A 22,522-nucleotide genomic window follows, 5' to 3' on the forward strand; every position below is an offset into this window, starting at 1 on the left:
GGATTTAACAAGCTCCCAGCCAATGCATTGTTCTCCAGTTTCCATTATTTTTAATTATTGGGTTATCAGAGAACATAAAAGTTAATATCACTTTGCCCTTAAATTTCCAGTTATGCTTGTTTCTCCACACTTTTGTCAGCCTCCCTATGCCAATATTCTGAGTTTGACCATTTAGTTGTTGCATTTCTAGTAAGCTAGACAATAAACATAGGCATCATATTACATAATATGCGGGAAAGCATAAATTTTTTACTCATGAGGTTATTGTTTCATTTAGTCATTGATGATAAAATGAGTGAAATATACTGTATATATATCCTTTAAATGAGCAGAGAGAATGTATTTTGACCAATATTGGTTCTACTTTATTATTACACCTATTCAGATAGATTATGGTCAAGGCTGGCATTTTCTTTGGCTGGAGTCTGACTCCATGTCTGTGTGTCCTTGTTATCTCTGGTTCAGAAGAAGTCCAGCTCCAGTAGCGCCTAGAATCTCGATGCATTAGTATTTTGGAGAGGCTTCAGCTTAAAGTTTTTCAGTTTTTTTTTTCTGAAAACTTTTCTGTAAGGTAATCAAGGTGCAGGTAAGCTGGCTAACCTGTCATCTGATACCGGCTGGTGGCTTTCGGTTCACCTGTTGGATATTTTCAATTATTTGACAGGGACATGCACTCTAATGGTTTTATTCGCATTTGTTCCAAATTTTAGAGATTTATACTTCTTCCTACTCGAGGGTTTGTCGTTCGGTTTATCTTTAGAGAATTAAGAAAGCCCGAGTCTTGAGATTTTGGTTTGTGACTTCCGTAAGCGCTAGGACTATGACATTATAATTTATAACTAATAACTAATACAACCAATTGTAAAATGAAACTGTTATAATTTCCAGATGGTAAGACTCTTACCTGAAACACAGCTAATGACGTCTTTATGATGTCTGACACTCTGCACCATCCTTCCATCATTAAGGGACAGGACCTGGAAACTGTTTTCCCAGTTGCCACAAGAAATGAGGAAGTTCTCAGATGGTGTTTGCAAGGTTGCAAAGCACTGTGCTCCAGGCTCAAAGTTGTCGGTCAAAGGACTTCCAATTTTACAAGGAGGGAGTACGTCCGGACCAACAGCAAAAAAGGGATCCTACATAAAATTTTAAGTTTAAGGCAGATGCACTTATATTATACTAAATGATAAAAAAATCTTCTACATGCATTAATTAACATCACACCTGAGAACAAGAGAATGTAAAATTCCCACCAAATTGCAATTGTGTTGTCAACCAGGTTTTAACGTATATGTTGAGGCTCTGGTCCACAGAGATAATGTACGAGTCCAACACATTGATGTAAACCACAGCTGATGAAGAATTAATTGAACATGGAACAATAGAGGTTAAATTGATAGACCCAGGAGCATATCGCAGAGGATGAGCAATTGGGATTGGAGGCCCCCGCCTTGGGTGTTTCTTCTTAAAAATCTGAATGGGTGTCTGACCAAAATTAGCAATCTGGTCTTCTATGGCCGATCTTTGCAGATCATCTTCCATGTTATCCATGTTTACAGCTCCTTCATAGGTTAAATAATAAAAAATATTTGCAGCCTGTACACCAATATCACAGATCAGGTAGAAATTCATAATCACAGGTCTTGACATAGAGTAAGCTAAAAGTATCTTACCTCAACTGCTGGTTTTCCACGCTGTTTGTAACCAAACACCAAATCAATCCAGTTGTGAAGGTTTGAACTAACATACTCACTTTCAAGGGCCTCCCTGTTTTTGCTGATAAATTCTTCTGCTGAGCCCTGGAGATTGTTTTGATGGAAGATTGTTATTAGAACATCTTAAATTATCAAATTAAATACCAAAAAAGATAAAAATGAACGCTAGTAACAATATGAGGGCAAAGAAATTGATCAGCAAATACTGATAAAAAGAATAAGCATAGCCTCAAGTAATCTATTTTTCACAAGCTCCTCCCACCACTCTTCTTAATTAATCTAACAAGAAGAGAAGACTAGCAGTAGCTATCACTGGGAGAGAGCACAATCAAGTCAATTAGCTCATAGAACAAACAGAAACCAGAAGAAGGGCAAACCAAAATTGCAATTACTCAATCCTCACAGTTGTAAGTCTTTTAATTAATCTATAACAGTGGAAACATGACAAGAAAATTCAAGAGTTTGTCCCAAGGGCTGAGATAACTACCTTTAAAAAACAAGATACAAAAGGAAGTGATTGGAAATAAGTTGAGAAATAAAGGATACCTTTGCCCATGGGGGGAGGCAAACATCACGTATTAGTTCCCCATCTTGTTTTACTCCAAAATGGTACGAGTTTGAATTCATTAGGAATTCTGGCATGTAAAAGAATTCAGGAATCAATTCCTTCACATCACTTGTATTTGTAAGGCAGTTTCGGTATGTGCTTTCAATGCTGTGAAAGAGGCGGTCTGCATGGTCAAATTTACCACCCTGATTGAAGACACAGGACGGATGGATTTTTTAATAACAATAATGGCGATATGATGATGACAACAGTAATGAAGATGATAATAATGATAAATTAAAACAATCAAGATGGAACTACAGAAACAAAGAAAATCAAAGAAAACAAAAAAAAAAGCCGTAAAATCTTGAGTAGGCTACGATAGAAGAAAGAAATTAACTTCTTCGAATGCATAACCAGTATCAGATTTCAAAATGGAACAGTAATTCAATAACAGTAGAAAAACCAAGTAACTGTGGGTGGCAAAATCATGCCTGCAGACTGCGATGGAGGGCTGTAAATGGCTCTAACCGAAGTAAGTAATACAGCACTATACCCATGCTTGAGTAATGAGATCCATAGTAGAAACTGTAGAAGGAAGCAGAGGGAGAGAACATGAAGAGCAAGATAATATAGATTCAAATCATGGAAATTGGAACATAAATACATCGAGGGGCCAAATTACCTGGGAATATCAGGATCTACAAAGTTATGGTACCTATCCTCAAAAACCTGAATCATTGAAAAATAAGTAAAAGATATAGTAATCGCACAAGGACAATGTCCTGGATAAGTAAGGTAAAAGTTTAACAACCTCAAATCGTTTTGGATCGAGGGCTCCAACAGGCTTTGATAAATCTCTGAAAGTGGCTGATTGTTTCAAATCAAGAGTTTCAGATGTATAGTCCGCCAATATCCAAGGAAAGACGGGATACTGGGTTAAATCATTGTATGACCTTCCTGCAAGGGTATTGAGAATCATCAGATATTCAAAGTTAGTCATCTCTCTTCTTCTCCATCTTTCCTTAGCGGTTTCTGCCATTTCCTGAGCTACGCGTCTGTCAACAAAAGGAATAACTCCGGTCTTTTCCTTGTAGCCCTTTAACGTAGATTCATTTCTGGTTTTCACTATCAAACTTCCGACATCCTTCGCATCTTTTTGAGAAGCAAAATTCAAAAATATTGGTGCAATAGAGTTAACAAAGAAGATCTCTACTGCAGTGTTTCTCAGCAAGAACCGAGTCCAATGGACAGCCTTAACCTGCAAGCACAAAGAACAAGTGGCAATTAGGTTTATCCATATAATGTGCTAGACAGTAACAAAAAAGAAGCATAAAAAGGGATAAGTACATCTAGTATGTTCCACCACCGGTGACGCTTAATACTTATATGCTGATTCTGACATCTGTCTCCAATAACTATATCAAAATTCTCTGGGTAACCTAGTCTTTCAATATCTCCATTCAAACTTGTGGGCCATTTTAGAAACTTCTGCCTCTGAGGTCCTCCAGAATGTTCAGGTTTCTGAACGGGTGATCCTCCTGTACCTTCAACACAAGACTCAGCAAGGAAATGTAAGGATTTCTTTATAATTGCCAATCGCCCAGATAATTTCCTCCTTGGTGTTACAAGAACACAGGGTACTTCCATTAGAACCTGCAAATACATTAGAAAAACAAAAAACATTGGAGATAAGAGTGGGCGTTGCTCTCTGGCTTCACTATAGATCCTCAAATCATACCTCGCTGGTCACTGATTCTGTTACCGGCGGGTAATCTTCTCTATCTTGCATAATTTCCTGCTCAGTACTTTCTCTTGTCACCTCTTGTCTGCCTGATGTATCCTCAATCTCAACAATCTGTTGCTGGCTAGATTCATCCTCGTTTTCATTTGGCTCTGAAGATCCCTCGTCAGTAATTCTTTGAATTCCTTTAACAGAAAATTGTTTCATTTTCTCCAAGGTGACACTCCCCGAACCAAATTTGCTATCATTGGCAGAAAGAAGTTCCTCATTGTTAGATGAAGTGGAGGAAGGCTGACAAAGCTTATCATCAAAATGATAATTCCGTCTTAACTTTTGCCTACGGCGCCATCCGTCCTCGGTCTTATCAAGTTTCCAATGTGCATCTATGCTATTGGGGAACGGATTAGCAGACCATGGACCCCTTTCATCAATTAGCAAGCGGAACATATGAACCCACTTCTCCTGTACAAGGTAAACTTAGATGTGAGCATACTACGTGCAAGAATAGAAAATTTTATATAATCAAGGAAGCTAGCCAATGATATTCATATATTACAGATACAATTTGCTGGTCTTCATCCAAAGAGAGCTGGCAAAAAGATCTTCTACTTTCATCGGAAGAAAGAATGGCACTTAAACTACTCTGTATCTGGTCCTCAGAAGCTTTCTTTTGAGTAGATTCTATAGACATATTTTCTTCCATTTTACTTCGCAGCTCATCTAATTGCAAATTTCGATCCACTGACACACTCTTAATGTATTTGACCTCATCCGCGACCTGCAAAATATAGATTAAGATTATAGGCAGTAATAGCAACAACTCTTTAAGAGTATCACTTCACAGGTTTTCTTATCTCGATAATTACAACAGAAAATCTTGTTCCGCTTATGATAACCTTAGTAAGAAAAAGAAGAAACAAATAAAAAACACTTTGCCTGCAACCAAAGGAAAATTTGACGAGTAACAAGAAAATTCTGGGCCAATGGATGGCTAAGCAGTTTCCACTTGTACCTCACTCTCCAGTTCGTCAAAACTTTGAAGGTATACTTTAACAAAAACTACTCAACCGTGCAGAGGTCGGCTGGCACATTTAGGGATTCAAAACCCTTACCTTAACTGGGAATAAACCACCCTTCTTGTTACCGAGAAAAATAATAAATTTGTTCATGTTAATATGTTTTCCAGTTTATCTAAAGTTTTATGTTTTCATTTGGGTGCATATGACAAGAATCCAATATTATGTAGCCGCAGTAGCTAACTATAATAAAACCTGGTAAGAAAAGAAACATACCGCGCCGAGAAAGCGATCTTTCTGGATGAAATTCAATATAGAGTTCCCTTCCTTTGACGTACTACCTAAATCAGACAAATCATCACTATCCATGATGCTTGTAGCTAGCATTGACTTCCCGCAATTGATAGTTTCACGTATCAATCTGGATATAACATGAATACGAACTCCACCATCAAGCATTCCATACTGTGACCTAACAGAATGCAAGGACCTGTGCACAAATCAAGCGGTCATTACCTAAAACATATCCCTCCGTCCCATAAAAAATGGCACGGGATTTTAGGAGATGTTTTGTGTATTAAGTGGAGAGAGAAAATAATATATTTATATTAATGTGAGATTTATAGTAATGTGAGAGAACTTTTTCCAAAAAAGGAAATGTGACATCTTTTGTGTGACAATCTAAAAAGGAAAGTGTGACACTATTATGGGACTAAGGGAGTACATTTTTTATTAATAAAAAAACACCAAATAATAATTTAATGAACCAGACATTAAAAACAGATCCTGCAAACATTTTTCAGCTGCAGTTGATAAATTTTATTACCAGATAAAAAGTTGCAGCCTACTCTTGCTCTGGTCATCATCAGGAGTCAAAAGGAAAGGCAAAGCAGGAACAACTTGTTGGACGCAACGAGATGCTCTCTCAAGTGATGTTCTACAAAGATAGAGGATCATTAATCGGTTAACGAATCTTAAGCATTTTTCCCCTCTTAAGAGCATAGCCTTATCAACAGCTTTATTTGGTTTTCCAACTAGTGCACTGCTGATCCCCCCTGACACAGCTGCAGCCATCTCAGCAGCTGGGATGTTAAATGATTCTACCAAGCCACGGGCTCTTTGGCTTAAAGATGGTATTAAAAAAGATGAAGCCATTGGTAAACTCTTGCTCTGTCCCTTTCCATTCATTTCACTGATAATAATCCAAAGGTTGTCATATAAATTCCACCACTCATCACAGATTTTTTCATCTTCATTTAAGAAATGAATCCCATAATTCCTATTAAGAAAAAAGTGAACTATATTAAAAAGAATACATAGAAGTTCAGGTGAATCATGGACGCAGTCAACGTCTTCGAATCCCAAATATTAATAGCAAAGGTGATGATACCCAGGTAAGTTATTGGCAGGCTCTCCCTGCAAGGCTTCAACTAAAGCATCATTAAAGTCTGGGCAGTTATCTAGTTCTGGAAAATGAGAAGAAAACTTGGAGCTGCATGCTGGAAACTGTTGAAAGGGGAAAATAGTTTCTTTTATACAACAGAATAACATGCAATGCAAAAGGATTATAGTTCACCCTACACCAATTTAAAATAAGTAAGCAAGTATATAAGCGACAAGGAATATCTAATTCAACAACCAAAAATTGCATAAACAAAATGGCATCCCAGAAAGGATTATCTTCTATCATATTCTTTGGACTTTTCCAAGGGCATACCATCTTGAAACTATAGGGATGTTTCCATTACACTTAGTTCTTCAGTTCATGAAAATCAAGGAAAATTGAAACCATGATGCACAGATAGGATCTGGCATTAGATGGTCCAGATTAATCATCAAAATCATGTCATTTTTTAGGGTTTAATATTGCACGCGGGGGTAATTTTGTCAAAATGGGAAAAAATCTAGGCATTTAATTATGTAACAAATTAAAGCTAGCCACTCTCTCTGCTAAAAATTATATCAAAACTTTAAATTCCACCAGTGTTGTCAAAATGTCGTTCGGGTCGCTCGGGTCGCCTGGGTCGAGACCATCACCGCCCCAACATGGGTGGGTTGATCGAGATACAGGGTCGCAGCTGGGTCGCCTGGGTCGAGTGGGTCGCCTGGGTCGAGTGAGTCGCTTAGGTCGCCCTAAACACATGTTATCTCTGATTTTCTCAAATCTCTCACATGTTTTCTGTCTCTCTCAATCACAATTCTCTATATATATGCATGCACCACATCAAACTTTTCAAACCTACTTTCTACACTTTAGAATTCGGCCTCTTCACTCCTAAACAAATAAACAATTCAAAGATCTTTTGCTGCCACCCTTCATATATTCCTTTGTTTTGATATTTTCAGACAATGGTTTCAATTATTTATTGTGTTATGACTTATGAATTGTTTTGATATTTTGATCATTTCTATTTTCCATTTTATCTCTATTCACATGAATTGCGTCTACATTTATATTATTTGATGTATTATAAACATTAGAGCAATATGTTATTTTATTTAATATTAAAAGGCAAAAAAATTAACCTAGCTTTGTGGGTCTCTCGACCCCGTCGACTCGTCGACCCGCGACCCGAATTTTCACCTCATCGACCCGGTGCGCCCCGCGACCCTAACAACACTGAATTCCACATAACTCTTTCAATTTAAATTATTTTTTCACACACATCTATCAAATTAAAGGTAATTTTATGAGGATTCTAATGATATTCTAATTTCATATCTTCACATTAATTATGTTCCTAGCTGAGGAAATATGAGTTAGCTGCTTATAGTTAATGGCATATGAAAACATGCAGAACATGGTTTTGTGCCATTATCAAGCGTAAACTATATACATGTGCACATGTTAGTAATATCATTTTCTCATTGGCCTATATCTTTTTCTGTATTTATGAATATCAATTCTTATTCAATATCCTTTTCTAGTCCAACCTATATCATTTTCTTTGTTTGGCAGTATCATTTAAACACAAATGCAGTATCATTTTTCAGCCCATAAAATATCCTTCTCTGGTTTAAACTGTATCATTTTTTTGTTTGTTATGCATCATTTTCTCGTTTGTCCAATATCATTTTCTGTATTTCTGAATATCAATTCTTGTTCAATATCATAATCCATGCAAAATATTTCATTCTCTCGTCCAAACTGTATCTTTTTGTTTAGCAGTATCATTTAAACACAGATGCAATATCCTTTTCCAGCCCATACAATATTCTTCTCTAGTTTAAACTATATCATTTTTTCGTTTGTTATATCATTTTCTCACAAATACTATATCTCCATCCAACACCATATCATTATATGGTTTACCCTATATCTATCAAGCTAAATAATTCATTCATTTCCAATACAATGATATATTGGCGGAATTTGAATGATCACCCATATTATTTGCTACCAAATCCATAATTTAAACGAAGTTTTACTTTGTCCGTCACGCTAAGACTACACATTCCTTAATCAGCAAATGATTTTAGGAGTTGTTGGTTAATGTGTTTAATTGGAGAGAGAAAAGGTAGATCTAAGTATTATCTGGAAGAAAGAGAGATGAATATTTTAATTGGAGAGAAAAAGTGGTTGAGTGTATTAATTGGAGAGAGAAAGTTACTCCCTCCGTCCCACAAAAGATGTCACACTTGTTGGACGGCACTAGATTTTAGGATGTGAGGCATCTTTTATGGGACGGAAGTGTGACAACTTTAATGGGACAAACTAAAAAGAAAAATGAGACATCTTTTATGAGACGGGAGTACTTTATTGTTTCTAAAAATAGAAATGTGTAATCTTATTGGGAACAAACTAAAAAGAAAAGCGTATTCTTATAGTTGGGACGGAGGGAGTACCAATTAATAGGTCATCCAAGAAGTTGATGACTTAAACATCGCTACATGAAAAGCAACTTTTTCCTTTTATAGAGTATCATTTTCTTAATAATTAATATTCCATGTGAAGCAAAATACAAATAATTTTCAATTCAACACAATATCATTATTGTTGAATGCCAACATCATATCATTTTCCCATCATCAGAATATCATAATCACATGCTCCCTTCGTCCCACAAGAATATGCACCCTTTCATTTTGAGCCCGTCCAACAAGAATAATATGCACTTTCTAATATTGTAAACTATTTTCTCTCTAATGAGAGAGGACCTATTCTCCACTAACAATACTTTAAATACTTTTTTTCTCTACCTCTCTCTTACTTTACCAATTTTGCGTTAAAATCCGTGCCGAACCCAAAGTGCATATCTTTTTGGGACGGAGGGAGTATAAAAAATCAATTTTCCGATGCCATAACATCATTTTTCAACGTTTATAATATCATGTAATTAGAATTTCGTTATCCTTATCAAATTACCTTTACTTTGATTCTCCCTCTATCCTAACTTAGTTGGGGGGGTTTCTTTTGGGCACCGAAATTAAGAAATTATGGTAACTGAAATATATGAAGATAAAATAAATTGGAGAAAAAATTAGAGTAGGAGCGATAAAAGAGAGAATAAAGTAGAGTAATTAGATGTCTTGTTTTTTGCCATAAAGGAAAATGACTCAACTAAGTTGGGCCGAAAAGGAATACAACTCGACTAAGTTGGAACGGATGAGGGAGTATATTTTTTGGAAAATAATAATTTAAATTTAAAAAGTTATGTAGAAATTAACATTTTTATAAATTGATTTCCAAAATGGGTTTGTGAAAAAATAGCTATTTCATAATCATATAGTCAAATGTCAAAATTGCCCTTTCCATCATATTAGATAGGGGTAATCATATGATTAAAATGCATTTGGCATTGATAACATTGAGCAAAATTGTTATTTACCACCATGTACTCCCTCCGTCCCAATAAATATGTAACATTTGGGTTTCGGCATAGGATTTTATCTAGTCTTGTTTTGTGAGATAATAAAGAGAGTAAAGTAAGAGATGAATAAGTAGAGATGTTGTTTCTATCTTAGGAAACATTTCATTTTTAATGGGACAACCAAAAAAGAAAACGTTTAATTTTTAATGGGACAAAAAGAGTATAAAATAATTACAAAATAAAAATACTAATGAATTCTCCATATTCTAATCCCACCCTAAGTATTAAATCTAGTGTTTCATTGACAATTAAACAAAAACTCATGTTTTCAAGACTTAAAAAAACTGTCAATTTATTACTCCCACACATCATTTTTAGTTTATCCCACAAAAGTTGTCACACTTCCTATTTTGAAAAAAAAATCTTACTCATTAATATACTCCCTCTGTCCCAAGGTAGTTGAGTCGTTTCTTTTTTGCACTCGTTTTGCAAAAATGAAAATAAATAGTTAAAGTGGAGAAAGAGTAAAATAAAAGAGAAAATACTGTAGAGAAGAGCCTTCTTATATTATTCTTTCCTTTACTTTAGTCTCTCCATTTTTACTATTTATAATCATTTTTCAAAACGGGTGCAAAAAAGAAACGATTCAACCTCCATCCGAAGATACTTGATGCGTTTCTTTTTCTCTTCCTCTCTCTTACTTTACCAATTTTTTCTCTTATTCCCTTACTTTACTAATTTTGTATTAAAACTCGTTCCGTTTCCAAAGTTCAGAGGGGTAATAAAACCGTTTCCAAAGTTCAGAGGGGTAATAAAACATGAGTGTAATGAGTTAGTGGAATGTGGGGTCTACCATTTATAAAAATGAACTGGGGGACTTCTAATGGCGGATTGAGAGAATAGTTAAAGTGAAAAGAGATTCTTCTCTATATTATTCTCTTTCTTCCTATACTCTCTCTCTGCTTTAACTATTTATTATCATTTTTTCAAAATGAGTGCAAAAAATAAATGCATCTAGTAGCTTGGGACGGAGAGAGTATTTTCTCTCTACACTTACACACAAAACAATATCACCTAAAATTTCGTGCCATCACTACCCAAGTTTGACATCTGCCTTGGACGGAGGGAGTACTATTATTTACCTACGAGCAAACTTTTAAAGTGTCTTACAGTTATGAAAGATGAAGTGCAGTCTCACTATTTAGAAGTAAGGATAATTAGTCATATTCTAATGGGGCATGGGCACATCAACTAATGGAGATTGAATAGAAACAACATACCGGAAGCCGATTATCTAATTCAGAGATGAGCATTTCATCGACTAGCTTTACAAGGTAGAATGTGTTGTCTCGACATGGCTGACAGATGAAAATATTTTCTTCAGCAGATGAGTTTATTAGCTTCTGGGTCAAATCTTCATATATATCACGAACAAATGACTGATACGAGATGCCAACCTGTAGAAACATGACTTTAACAGAGTCTGTTCTTTGGTAATTTAGAAAATGAAAAATTATAAGTTCTATGAAGAAGAAATACTTGTTCACTTTGAATAAGCAGAAAGTTCAGAGTCTCTTCTAAATTCTGCCAGCCACCTTTCACGGAAAGAACATAGTGAGAAAGCACAAGACTGTAAATACTTTTCACCATCTGTTGCTCATCTATTTCAGAATCATCACGAGTTCCTATTTTCACTTTGTAATTTATTAACACGTCAAGCTTTCCGGAGACTGACAACCAAGAATTCCACCCATTTTCCTACATAAAACATTTACGTATTTTAGAGGAATTTATTTTTCTTGACTGAGTACAGCAAGCAAAAAATTAATACCATAAGAGCTTCAATATTTGAAGGATTTGAATCTAGTAGATCTAATAAATCACCCATGATTTTCACTCTTGAAGTGCGATTCTCACAACCTGACAAATATTTGAAAATGAGAGGTAATATTTGAGGAAGGTAGAACTCAGAATTATTCCTGCTATTTTTCTGTCTATCAGGTCGGTTCTGCTTCTGCAAAACCTGCAGGCAAGGCAGAAAGAATTGTAAATTCTGCTGCATACAAAGAGATAAATGTGAACACCCTGATAAAATAGATTGAACTTTTGTAAGCACCTGTTTTGGGCTAGCACCACCTAGGAGAACATCAAACAGTGTAGCACACAGAAGGTCTGTGTGGGGGTATTTGAAGATCCTGTCTGATACTATGGAAAAAAATGTTTGAGTAACTAAGCTGACTTTCTTATGACCTTCAGATAAAGATTTAGATCTCCCCACTGCAATGTTGAAAAATTTGGACACTTTCTTCTCAGAAGGAAGACCAACAAGAAGTTTTCCAATAAACTGTAACCCAAGCAGTCTAACTGGCTCAAAATCCCTACAGTAATGATAGACACAAAAGTATATGAACCGGAACCACCAAGTTTTAAGCAACAAAACAGTGTTAATGCTTTTGTACGTATTTATAATAGCTCAAAATATTTTGAAACATTCTGGTAAAGAGTGGATAGTGGAGGTGATAAAACTGCTAAGTACACTGAAGATCTCTCTGACATTCCTTCACCTAAAATAGGTTCCCGTCACTCCACTAAATACTTTAGCATGATGTGAACTCAATAACTACAAATTGCAGGAAAATTTCAGCACATTAAGATGAAAAATAAGTTGAAAGAATTAGAAACAATGCCAAGAATTATAAATGACATCACACTAGATCCAAACACAAAGCAGTGCTGTCAAATGTTTGAAAATTCAATGAAATAGTATAGAAGTAAATGTCATCTTTGTCATTCTTTCTATATTAGGGCATTGCATCACAAAATTAAATAACTACCTGGACAGAAGATTTACAAATATGTGACAACCTCCAATTATGTTCACTTGTTCCAGAAAGGAAGCAAGGAGTTGTTTGTCAGAAACTGCACGTATGATCATATTTAAGATGTCTTCAATGCAAGCCGTATCTTGACAGATTTCAGAAAACGCAATGAGTGCTTTTATGTCAGATGCTGTTATATGCTCCCTACAAATTCAAATAACCATTAGAATAACTAAATGAGTGTTGCAAAATATAACAGAAGCACGACCCAGTAAGTATGGACATAAATACAGAATCAGATGTAAAAGCATTACAACACATAAAGTACCTGAGACTCATCTCTCCAAGACTCAATAAAAGAAGACGGATTTTATGTACTTCTTCACTGTCAGGTTTCTCTCCGACAATTTGGTCTGTCAAGGCCTGCTTGCTCCTGACAGCACGTTTGGTCTCAGCATTGCCCCAGTAAAACTGCCGAATAATATCAAGAACACGAGGAAGCCTACAAAGACTCTTGAGCAACCTCAGATCATTATCAAATTGCTGGATAAGGAACATGTATAGCTCGCGTTGCACCTTGTAAACTGTGTGGACCCAGATATGAGGGTTTAGAAAGACATAAGATATAGCATCTTTTACCAGCAACCCAGACAAGCCTGTAGGTAAATATGAAGTAGTTAGAGAGTGAAGGGCATTTGAAGAGAAGCATATGATCTTATATACAGACGAGCTGATAAAATTGATGAGCAATATAGGCTTCATTGTTTACCACCATTAGAAACAACACCAAATAAATGCTTTAATGCTGAAAGTGTTTCCAGATTTAGCTGATTGGCTGGAGCTTGCTGCAGCAAAAATCCCAATACTGAAAATCCAGAAAGTAATAGCATCTGCTGTTGATTGGCTAAATTATCATCCAAGACCGATGCTATTAGCTTAATAATTTCAGCAGTTAAATTTCCCAGAGTAATAGGAGGTAGCAACATCTTATCATTCTGTTCGCTTCCATCTTTTTCATACATCCCAGGCTGTTTTAAGAGAGGAAAAAATACAGAAACTCCCCCAACACAGTAAATAATGTGCTGTAAAAGCCGTCGAGAGCAGAGCTGTGTTCCACCCAATACAGTAGCTTCTAAAGTCCTCTTATCATTTGCATGGTCCGCAATTGGTGAGACATTGGATAATGTCCTACCAATACTTGCCTGAAGAGAGAAGAAAAGAATTTCTTTCAGTCTCGGCAGTTATACAAAAAATTAAAGATCCTTGTTTGATCTGACATGCTGCCTAGGAAATAAGAACCTGCGCATTAAGTCCAAATATGACTTTTGATGCAAGCCCATCTTTAGCATCAAGAAATCCACCAGGCAGAAAGTTATCCACATATGCTGAAATTTCATTATCAAGGAAGTAATACATATAACTTGGTCCTAAAGAACAAATTCCCCGTACAAGTTCAGCAGGGATAGCATCGCTGAACAAGTATGTTGGACCTATCTGGCCGCAAAATGGCAAAGCGTCTTTGACAGAATGCATGACATTCTCGTCCTCGTACATTGGTTGCTTGAATTTAGTGCCAATTGTGCAGGTCGTCAATGGTTCACTGATTTTTGGATATCTGGAATTTATAAGAATGAATATGAAAGTTCTTTCATTGGTTTCCTTAGAACAAAATCAACAGGAAATTAGACTACCTGCACTTTTCTGAGGATAAAAGAACACCATCCAAATAACACTTCAGCTGGCTTCCCCCAGAAAATGCTCGACCAACAGAATGCACTAAACAGAAAAAGTACCACTTCTTTCTGACAAGGTTGAAACTCATAGATGCACATTGTCTTTTCTGATTAATTGACTGAAATATAAAACCAGGGTTACTAAAAACATATTAGTATCACTTCATTCTGCAATGATATCTATCACAAATTCACATTCGAAAACAGATTTCAACGTAAAAAAGATAAGGCTACTATGGTTAGAAAGAAAAAAAATGGAATTCAAAGCGTCACCTCATATATTAGCTTATCCATTCCAAGAACAGCATAGCATCCCCGTCCATTTTCCGTAAGAAAACTAAAGAGGCCCATTGGTCCATTTTGAGGAAAGCTTTCTATCCTGAGCCAACATGTAAAAGAAAATCCTTTGTTCACAGGCCACTGAACTGGGGTTTTGATTACTATGCCCTGCATAGGTCACAATCACATCTGTTAACCAATAACATATCTTGTTCAAAAGATGAAAATAACTATGGAATAACACCCCCCCCCCCCCGGGCCCCCCAACGAAGGAATATGTTAGCAGTTAACACATAATAGCATAACTGTCTTGCTCAGAGGTACACTCACCCTTAGTTTTTTAGAACATAGAAATGACTCAATTATCTTGTAACTTCCCGAATTGGAAAAATAAGTCAATTAACAAGGAACGGAGGGAGCACAGAAATCAACCTCATATATCATTGGGGTTCTCGGAATCATATATTTAGATACCTAGCAGTTTGATTGTGTGTGTAAGTGTTTGTGGGTGTGTGCTAATTCCCCTTTTCACATGAAAATAAAGTCTAAATGAGCCTCTGTTAGATTTATGACACCCAAACTAATACATGAAAATCGAGCAGGCTGTAATGACTAATGAGGGAGAATGATTGAACTTACAGAGTCAGCACCATTAAGGTCAAAGAACGCTGTTGGCCCTTTCTCATTAAGCATTGCTAACATGCTCGTTAAGAGTAATGATCTTAAGTGCTGTTGACCAGCTCTCTCACTCCGAAGCAGAGCAAATATTTTACGGATATCCTTTCCAGATATGCTATGCCCGCCAACAACCTGAATCAACCAAGAAACTTTCCAAACAATAGTTTCACAATTTTCTTCTGAAAACCAATTCAGAAGAAAGTCTAGCATTCCAGCTCTAACACATGATGCTTGATTAGACAGAGAATCTCTTAGCAGCTGTAGGAACATATCCAGCCCATGTTGCTGCAATGAGTCACTGCTCTGCCCAATTATTGAGATAGGTAAATTATTCGACCAAATTTAAATATTATTACAAGAAAACAGAAAAACTGAAAGGTTACTAGAGGGACAAAAGTACAGGAGATAAAAGAGCGTGCAAGCTTATAACTAACAAACCTTTTGAAGAACACTGAGATACAGCAAGATAGCATCTTCATTCTGATCCAAAAAGAAAAAGAAGAAAATACGAAAATTAGGGTACATAATATAGTGCGTATCTGTAAGTTTTTATCCATTGTAGCGCTCATCAAGTTACCTCAATGAGTTTGTTTCGGACCATGTAATGCAACATCCCCACAGTAAAGGGTAAGGTGTAGGGTCCAGACCCCCATTCTCCCCTCCCCGAGAATAAAGAAAATAAAACAATAGAAAATTACCTTAATGGCATAATTCACTTTGAGATCAAAATCTCCATCTACAAGCATATCGAGCAGAGCACTTAAAAGTAATTCACTAGGCTGCCATTGGCAGAAATCCAGCAGCAAACTCCTTAAAGTCTGATAATCCTTGCCAACAAGGGCCCTAAAAGCAGCCTTGAACATTGAAAGTGAAATTAGTCAAGGAACAGAATTAAAACCAATGAAGATTCCCCAACAGCACCTAGCCTTTCTTACCAACCAAACTACCATGATTAGACAACAAAATCACATGAACTACAATTTTTGTTTTGCTTTCACCAAATACTTTTTATGATATCTATATATGCTTTCCTGTCCAAACTAATATTGGGGGCATAAAATCATCAAATCTTGACAGCGATATTTGAGCATTATAATTTATATGTATGAAGTCAGTCAATTTTCACACAAATTAAGCTTACATATATGTTGAGCAGCTGGGATGCTATGAATAATCAACTAAGTTTCTTACTGGGTAACCAGGTGGATATTTGTGAGTTTTTTTAACTCAAAGAAGATAATGGAGTTTAGAAAGTTAGACTGGAACTTTTGTAAGTGATATTGAGACTTAGGAGGCACAAGCCTAAAACTCAAGATAACTAACAGGCTAAGATGTAGACGTATGGGGTAAACCTTATGTATTATTGATTGTGGTATCTCAAAAGTAAGTTTCTCACAAGTTTGTTTCACATTTTGGGATTAGGCCTGCTAAAACCAAGTCAGATAATTTTCCAAATGTATTGTCTAGCTGAAGAGCCAGAGAACTTGAGTAGCCTAACAGATTTTCAACTGAGTACAAGCTTCCCTAACCTGTGCAAACATTCTTCCTTCTATATATGTATACTCTACCATGGAAATACTATGAATAACATCCATCTTTGTACATACCAACTTAATTTCAATACTAGTGTTTAGTGTCAATTTGGGCATACTTTGACAAGAGTACACAGTTTATCACTTAGTTTACAATACAGTAACAATATAATTATACTTTTAGAGTGGGTAGGTACATCCTAATATATTGAGCTACAAACTAAACAGCTTAGGATGCTATAGTCTTAGAATCTAGCATTTCTTCTGTAGCTTATGGTTTCAGCATTCCTAATTAAATATGAAGTACATTATGATCAGAATATACTTCATTCGTTCTAATTTTCACAAGCTAAACCTTGTCTTTTGATGTAGCATTGCATGTCAGTAGATTTAGTACATCGTCTGCATTTTCAGTGAAAGAATTGCCAGTTTCAAGTTGTCAATCCAGATAGCAGAAAAAAAAGTTATAAAAAATGAAAAGGAAAAAGAAAAGAGAAAAGGAAACAGGTTGGTGAATATTGGTATATGACTCTCAATCTTATAAATATTGAGCAGGCAACCAGGTGTTACATCTGCTATGAGGAATCAAAGAGGGTACCTTTGAATCATCATTCTGTGACAGCAATGAAGTCAGAGTTTGAATAACGTTTAATGCCAGTTTCTCTCCATTTTCAGCATCCAGATTTCCATTCAACAAAGATACAACATGCAAGAAGCATTCACCATCTCGGAACAAGATTTGGAAGTACTGAAAAAAAGATTAGACATGTGAAATTTTAAATGACAATGACTTCAGATGTAAATCTTGCCATATAAATGAAAAAATTCAAATACACTCATTGGTACTTTTTGATCTGTTAGTAGAATCTCTCTCGTCCCGACCAGCAACTCAATTGACAAATCTGCAAAGTTCTTAACCCGTTCTTTCAAATGTGTAAATGTCTCCAAGTACTTGGAGCAAAGGAAACTTTTTGCCTTGCGGTCCTCTTCAGAAGATGGAACTACCTGTTAAATAGAAAAAACATTGAAGAATTAATGGTATTTGCTCATTTTGCAGTATAAGTCAAATCAAAATAGGTTGGACATAAGAATTGGCTACCTTCATAAGATCAAAAACGTAAGTAAGCATAAGATCTCTGAGATCTTCTTCCCAGAACAAGTCAAATATACAACTGATACATAAGGAACTACACAAAATGGACAGCTTTGCCTCGTCTGATGCTGAGAAGTACTCTGCAAACAGTTCCAGGAATTTCTTGATACATTTTCCCCAACCCTCAGTCAGCACAGGTGAATAAGGCAGTCCCTGGCTTTGAGGAGATGCCACACCTCTTGTAGTGGTTTCTGCAAAAGCAACTGGAGTTATGGGCCTTTTAGACTCCTGGACCAGGATACAGGCAACTTTGAGCTCCCGAGGAATGGCTGCAAGTCTCTTGAATGAAGAAACAGTTTTCTCGGATGACAGTTTCAGTATATGAAGCAGGCTATTTGCCAGGGCAGTGGCAAGCTCAGGATTACAGACAGATTGTTCGAGAGCATCCACCAAAACAGTACATTCAGGCTGCCATATATCAATCATCAGACAAGAAAACAGGCAATGGGAGAGCACACACGTGAACCCAACCCCACAAAATAAATATATAAATATAAATAAATAAATAATATGAAAGATTAGTCAATCCATTCTCAGACATTTTAACTAAACCGATACATACGTTCAGAACATAGGTGATGGAAATTATGAAGTGAGTGAAGTGGAATGGAACTAGACATGGATGCTTGGTAAAACCGTGAAAGGGAATCAAACCCTGAATTGTAATTCTATTGGGGGGCATGAGTTTGCAGCTGGATTCATGTTTCAATTCTCATTCCCCTCCCAAAACCAAACACCCTCTAAGAATACATACATGTATTTTAAATGTATACTAAATCTATTATAAACACTTTTTAATACCCCATCCGTCCCAACTAAGTTGAGTCGTATTCCTTTTTGGGATGTCCCAACTAAGTTGAGTCATTTCCTTTTTTACAAAAAAACAAAACATTCAATCCCTCTTACTTTATTCCATCACCTACTTTACTCTCTCTTTATCTTTCCTACTCCCTCCGTTTCACTATAAGTGAGCAGTTCCTTTTTGGACGTTATTTTGCGAAGATGATAATAAATAGTTAAAGTTGAGTGAAAGTAAAGTAAGAGCGAGAATAATGTAGAAGAGACTTTAATTTACATTATTTTCTCTCTTACTTACTTTCCCTCTATTTTAACTATTTATTATCATTTTCGTAAAACAACGTCCGAAAAGAAACTACTTAGTTGTAGTGGGACAGAGGGAGTACTTCATTCTTCTATCCTACTTTTCAACACAATTTCTTCTACACAGTTTCTTAATCTCTGTACCCAAAAGTTTTGACTTAATTTAGTTAGGACGGAGGGAGGGAGTAGAAAACGAAAGAAGCTGAGAGTCTTATACTCCCTCCGTCCCGCTTTAGCGGTCCAAGTCACTTTTGAGCACTCCTTTTGTAAAAATGATAATAAATAGTTAAAGTGGAGAAATGGTAAAGTAAGAGAGAGAATAATGTAGTGAAGATCAAGTGGAGAAATGGTAAAGTAAGAGAGAATAATGTAGTGAAGATCTTCTCTACATTATTCTCTCTCTTACTTTACTATTTCTCCACTTTAACTATTTATTATAATTTTGACAAAACGAGTGCTCAAAAGTTACTGGGACAGCTAAAGCGGGACGGAGGGAGTATCATTGTTATTTCAATATAACTTTGTTTCTTATTAAAGAAAAGGACAGCAAATGACAGATGAAGAAAATTGTAAAGTAATTGACTACATGAATGAAATATAAGCAAAGGAGTATGATGTCTAACATAAGCAACATCAAACAAAATTGAAGAAGAACCAACCAAGTTATGGGAACTCCCACTTAAAGTTGCTGCAAATTCCATGAACGATATTACTTCAACTTGGATAGGTTCAACTTCTTTAGCACTTGGTCCATCCTCAAAATTACTTGAATCATAAAATCCTCCATCATCTACTAGAGAAACCTCATTCCTACTAGAATTGTCCCCAAAGTATTCCGCAGGAGCTGGACCAAAGTAGAAAAAGTTCTCAGAGAAGATAAAGTCCCACACACCTTCAGCACGGAAGACATCAATCAATGATGGTGCTGAAAGAAGAACCTTCTTAAATGCAAAAAGAATATAATGTTGCATTGTGCAGGCAAAGATCCTGCAGTGAAACCAAAAAATAAAACTAAATAAATATTTAAAAAATTGAAGAACCGTATGATTCTTAAGACACCAATGAAAGTGAAAGCAAAATAAACCATGCTTAAAAATGGCAGAGCTACTAAAAGTAGCATACAATCAAAGAAACTATAGGTCAAGTCGAGGAAAAGATGAAACTGCACAGAGTTGATCGACCACCTTAAGTGGCTAGGAATCTCTTCCTGATCTGAACAAGCCTTGATACAAGGGAAAATTGTCAGAAGCGCTCTTGTGAACCACTTCACAGAAAGCCCTGCATAAACTGCAGGAACCAAGGTGGCAATTCTGCTGCTAGCTGGTACAGCATGGCAGAGTGCAGTTTCTTTTGCATCAAGAAGGAAATAGCAAAGAGCTTCACTCAATCTGGCAACATAATCTTTCCAACTTTGTGAATAAAATGGATCAGAAGGAAATGGAGGCAACAGGTGTGCAAGTTCTTCAAAAACTTCTGAAGCTTGTCCTTTTCTTCCCTCAAACTCATTAACAGAATCTTTGTTGGATGAGACCTTGCGCTGTTTGTACTCTTGAAGCATGAAAGCTACGGAACAAAAGCTATTTGCAAATTTTTGTACCCTTCCATTCTCGCAAAGAAATTGCAAGTTGTTGAGATTTCCAAAGCTAAAGACTAGTTAAAGAATTAGTTATCGTAAAAAACATAATTCATAAGGAGTTCTTTACTCCACCTCATCTCATACAAAGAATCGGCATGTAGATATACGAGTCTCATATTTCTGAATTATAGATCAACCCATAACATAGCTGATTTTTTTAAATGCTTGAACCTCCGACTATTAGACAACTTTAAAGGGAATATATCATGCACTATATGTGGTTTCCATGATTAACAAAAACATAACCATGTGAAGCATTGAAATGTAGGTGTGCTGAAAGGATACATAGCTTCCCTGAGAACCTCCAATGACAGAACATGAATATCAAAAATATCCTGCAGTGGATTTTTCTTCCTGAAAACAGAGACAAGAATTAGAGGTGAATTAAGACATCAAACAAAAATATAGTTTGATTGAACTAGTGGAGATGATGTATATATATGATAATCATTAGTAGCCAGAATTATTGCAGATAGCTATTACCTTTTAAAACTGATATTTCCATTTTCACTGTGTGGTCAATTTTATTTTATTGTCCCTTATTTGTGGAGTTGGGATATTAATCCCCCTTATTTGTGGTTGTGTGACTGGATGAAGAAATTATAGAGTAGAGACTAGTTTATGACAGCGATTAAACAAACAACAATTTTTTCGCTTAATAGGCTCTAACAAGCCAAGGTCTATTGATTATTTTATTTTCTAGGTCATTTAAATGGTAATTAAAATTTGAATATGTTTTAACAGATGGCATCATTTAGTCCACGAACAAAAGGAATGCACAATAGGGAGTGGTTGCATTAGTAAATGAAAACTTCTGCAAGCCCAACGAGATCACCTTTCCTCACAGTGTGCTGAATCACTCACAACCAAGCTATCAATTGAAGGAACTCCCAGTCCATCCAAGAGAACTTCCAAACCTCCAATACTTCTAAAATGATTCTGACCACGTGGATTATCCACCAAAGCTGACCGAAGAGCTCTGAGAGTCATGTGCTGAAGGGAAATATCAGGCCACAGTTCTTTAATTATCAATCTCCTGATCAAACGCAATATCTCTGAAAACAAAGTTACACCTCGATGATTATACTTCCAATGATACATGAAACTCAAACATCAAACAGGCGAGATATGTGATGTGGGACTCAAGCGTGAGGAATGAACGAGCAGCATGAAAGACCAAATAACATTAACTGAATATGTTACCTAATAACCAATTAAGACCACCAGCTTCCATGACTGAAACAACTGTTGTTTCATGCCAAGATAAATTTGTGTCAGAAGCAGGAGATTTTACAGCAACAGAAGGGTCATTATATGTTTCTTTGCTCTTTCCAGCAAAAACATCCATGCCTGTACTTCTGATCAGTACATTTTCTGCTGTACTTGAATGAAAATCAATGAAGTTGCAGATGATGGAAACCACATGAATGAGTATCTTCTGCAAAACTCCAGCATTTTCTACCATAGCATTTGACAAACTCTCATCCGTTGGAAGAACACTAGTAACAGTCTTAAGTTGGACAACAGTAACTGGTAAAAATAGAATATCATGAGTAACTATTAAGTATGTGATGTGATATAATGAATACCAATAGGAATAACTTTGGGGGAGTAGTAGTGCAATAAGAGTTATCTGAAACAAAGTAACACTAGCTAAAAAGTGATAAGTCAATAACAATAAGTCATACAAAAGATGAGCTCGATTGGAATTTCAATAGTTTGTATGTATAAACTTGCTCCTATCCCTTGCAAATCTAG

At 36.0% G+C, this 22,522-nt stretch overlaps 1 protein-coding gene across 4 annotated transcripts in view; it reads right to left on the minus strand.

Moving 5' to 3' along the window:
- LOC121768206 (BEACH domain-containing protein B-like) overlaps positions 1-22,522 on the minus strand; it is a 29,050-nt gene that overhangs the window by 1,868 nt on the left and 4,660 nt on the right. For 2 of the 4 annotated variants that reach the window (XM_042164616.1, XM_042164618.1), the window contains exons 6-39: positions 21,968-22,294; positions 21,600-21,819; positions 21,050-21,118; positions 20,313-20,771; positions 19,788-20,115; positions 17,974-18,435; positions 17,721-17,879; positions 17,473-17,622; positions 16,041-16,196; positions 15,781-15,822; positions 15,304-15,645; positions 14,659-14,832; positions 14,344-14,504; positions 13,952-14,267; positions 13,422-13,854; positions 12,981-13,308; positions 12,668-12,856; positions 11,950-12,211; positions 11,665-11,856; positions 11,373-11,591; positions 11,114-11,290; positions 6,413-6,528; positions 5,849-6,301; positions 5,299-5,512; positions 4,563-4,784; positions 4,004-4,468; positions 3,613-3,918; positions 3,077-3,523; positions 2,948-2,994; positions 2,757-2,850; positions 2,262-2,468; positions 1,674-1,799; positions 1,225-1,596; positions 905-1,136 (exon numbers count right to left, since the gene is read on the minus strand). In XM_042164616.1, coding sequence (XP_042020550.1) covers positions 905-1,136; positions 1,225-1,596; positions 1,674-1,799; positions 2,262-2,468; positions 2,757-2,850; positions 2,948-2,994; positions 3,077-3,523; positions 3,613-3,918; positions 4,004-4,468; positions 4,563-4,784; positions 5,299-5,512; positions 5,849-6,301; positions 6,413-6,528; positions 11,114-11,290; positions 11,373-11,591; positions 11,665-11,856; positions 11,950-12,211; positions 12,668-12,856; positions 12,981-13,308; positions 13,422-13,854; positions 13,952-14,267; positions 14,344-14,504; positions 14,659-14,832; positions 15,304-15,645; positions 15,781-15,822; positions 16,041-16,196; positions 17,473-17,622; positions 17,721-17,879; positions 17,974-18,435; positions 19,788-20,115; positions 20,313-20,771; positions 21,050-21,118; positions 21,600-21,819; positions 21,968-22,294 — 8,466 coding nt within the window. Of the gene's footprint in view, positions 1-904; positions 1,137-1,224; positions 1,597-1,673; positions 1,800-2,261; positions 2,469-2,756; positions 2,851-2,947; positions 2,995-3,076; positions 3,524-3,612; positions 3,919-4,003; positions 4,469-4,562; positions 4,785-5,298; positions 5,513-5,848; positions 6,302-6,412; positions 6,529-11,113; positions 11,291-11,372; positions 11,592-11,664; positions 11,857-11,949; positions 12,212-12,667; positions 12,857-12,980; positions 13,309-13,421; positions 13,855-13,951; positions 14,268-14,343; positions 14,505-14,658; positions 14,833-15,303; positions 15,646-15,780; positions 15,823-16,040; positions 16,197-17,472; positions 17,623-17,720; positions 17,880-17,973; positions 18,436-19,787; positions 20,116-20,312; positions 20,772-21,049; positions 21,119-21,599; positions 21,820-21,967; positions 22,295-22,522 lie in introns of those variants that run through there. The other 2 variants (XM_042164617.1, XM_042164620.1) reach the window with 2 other exon arrangements.

This window comes from Salvia splendens, chromosome 15 (genome assembly GCF_004379255.2).
Source record: "Salvia splendens isolate huo1 chromosome 15, SspV2, whole genome shotgun sequence".
Classification (NCBI taxonomy): domain Eukaryota; kingdom Viridiplantae; phylum Streptophyta; class Magnoliopsida; order Lamiales; family Lamiaceae; genus Salvia; species Salvia splendens.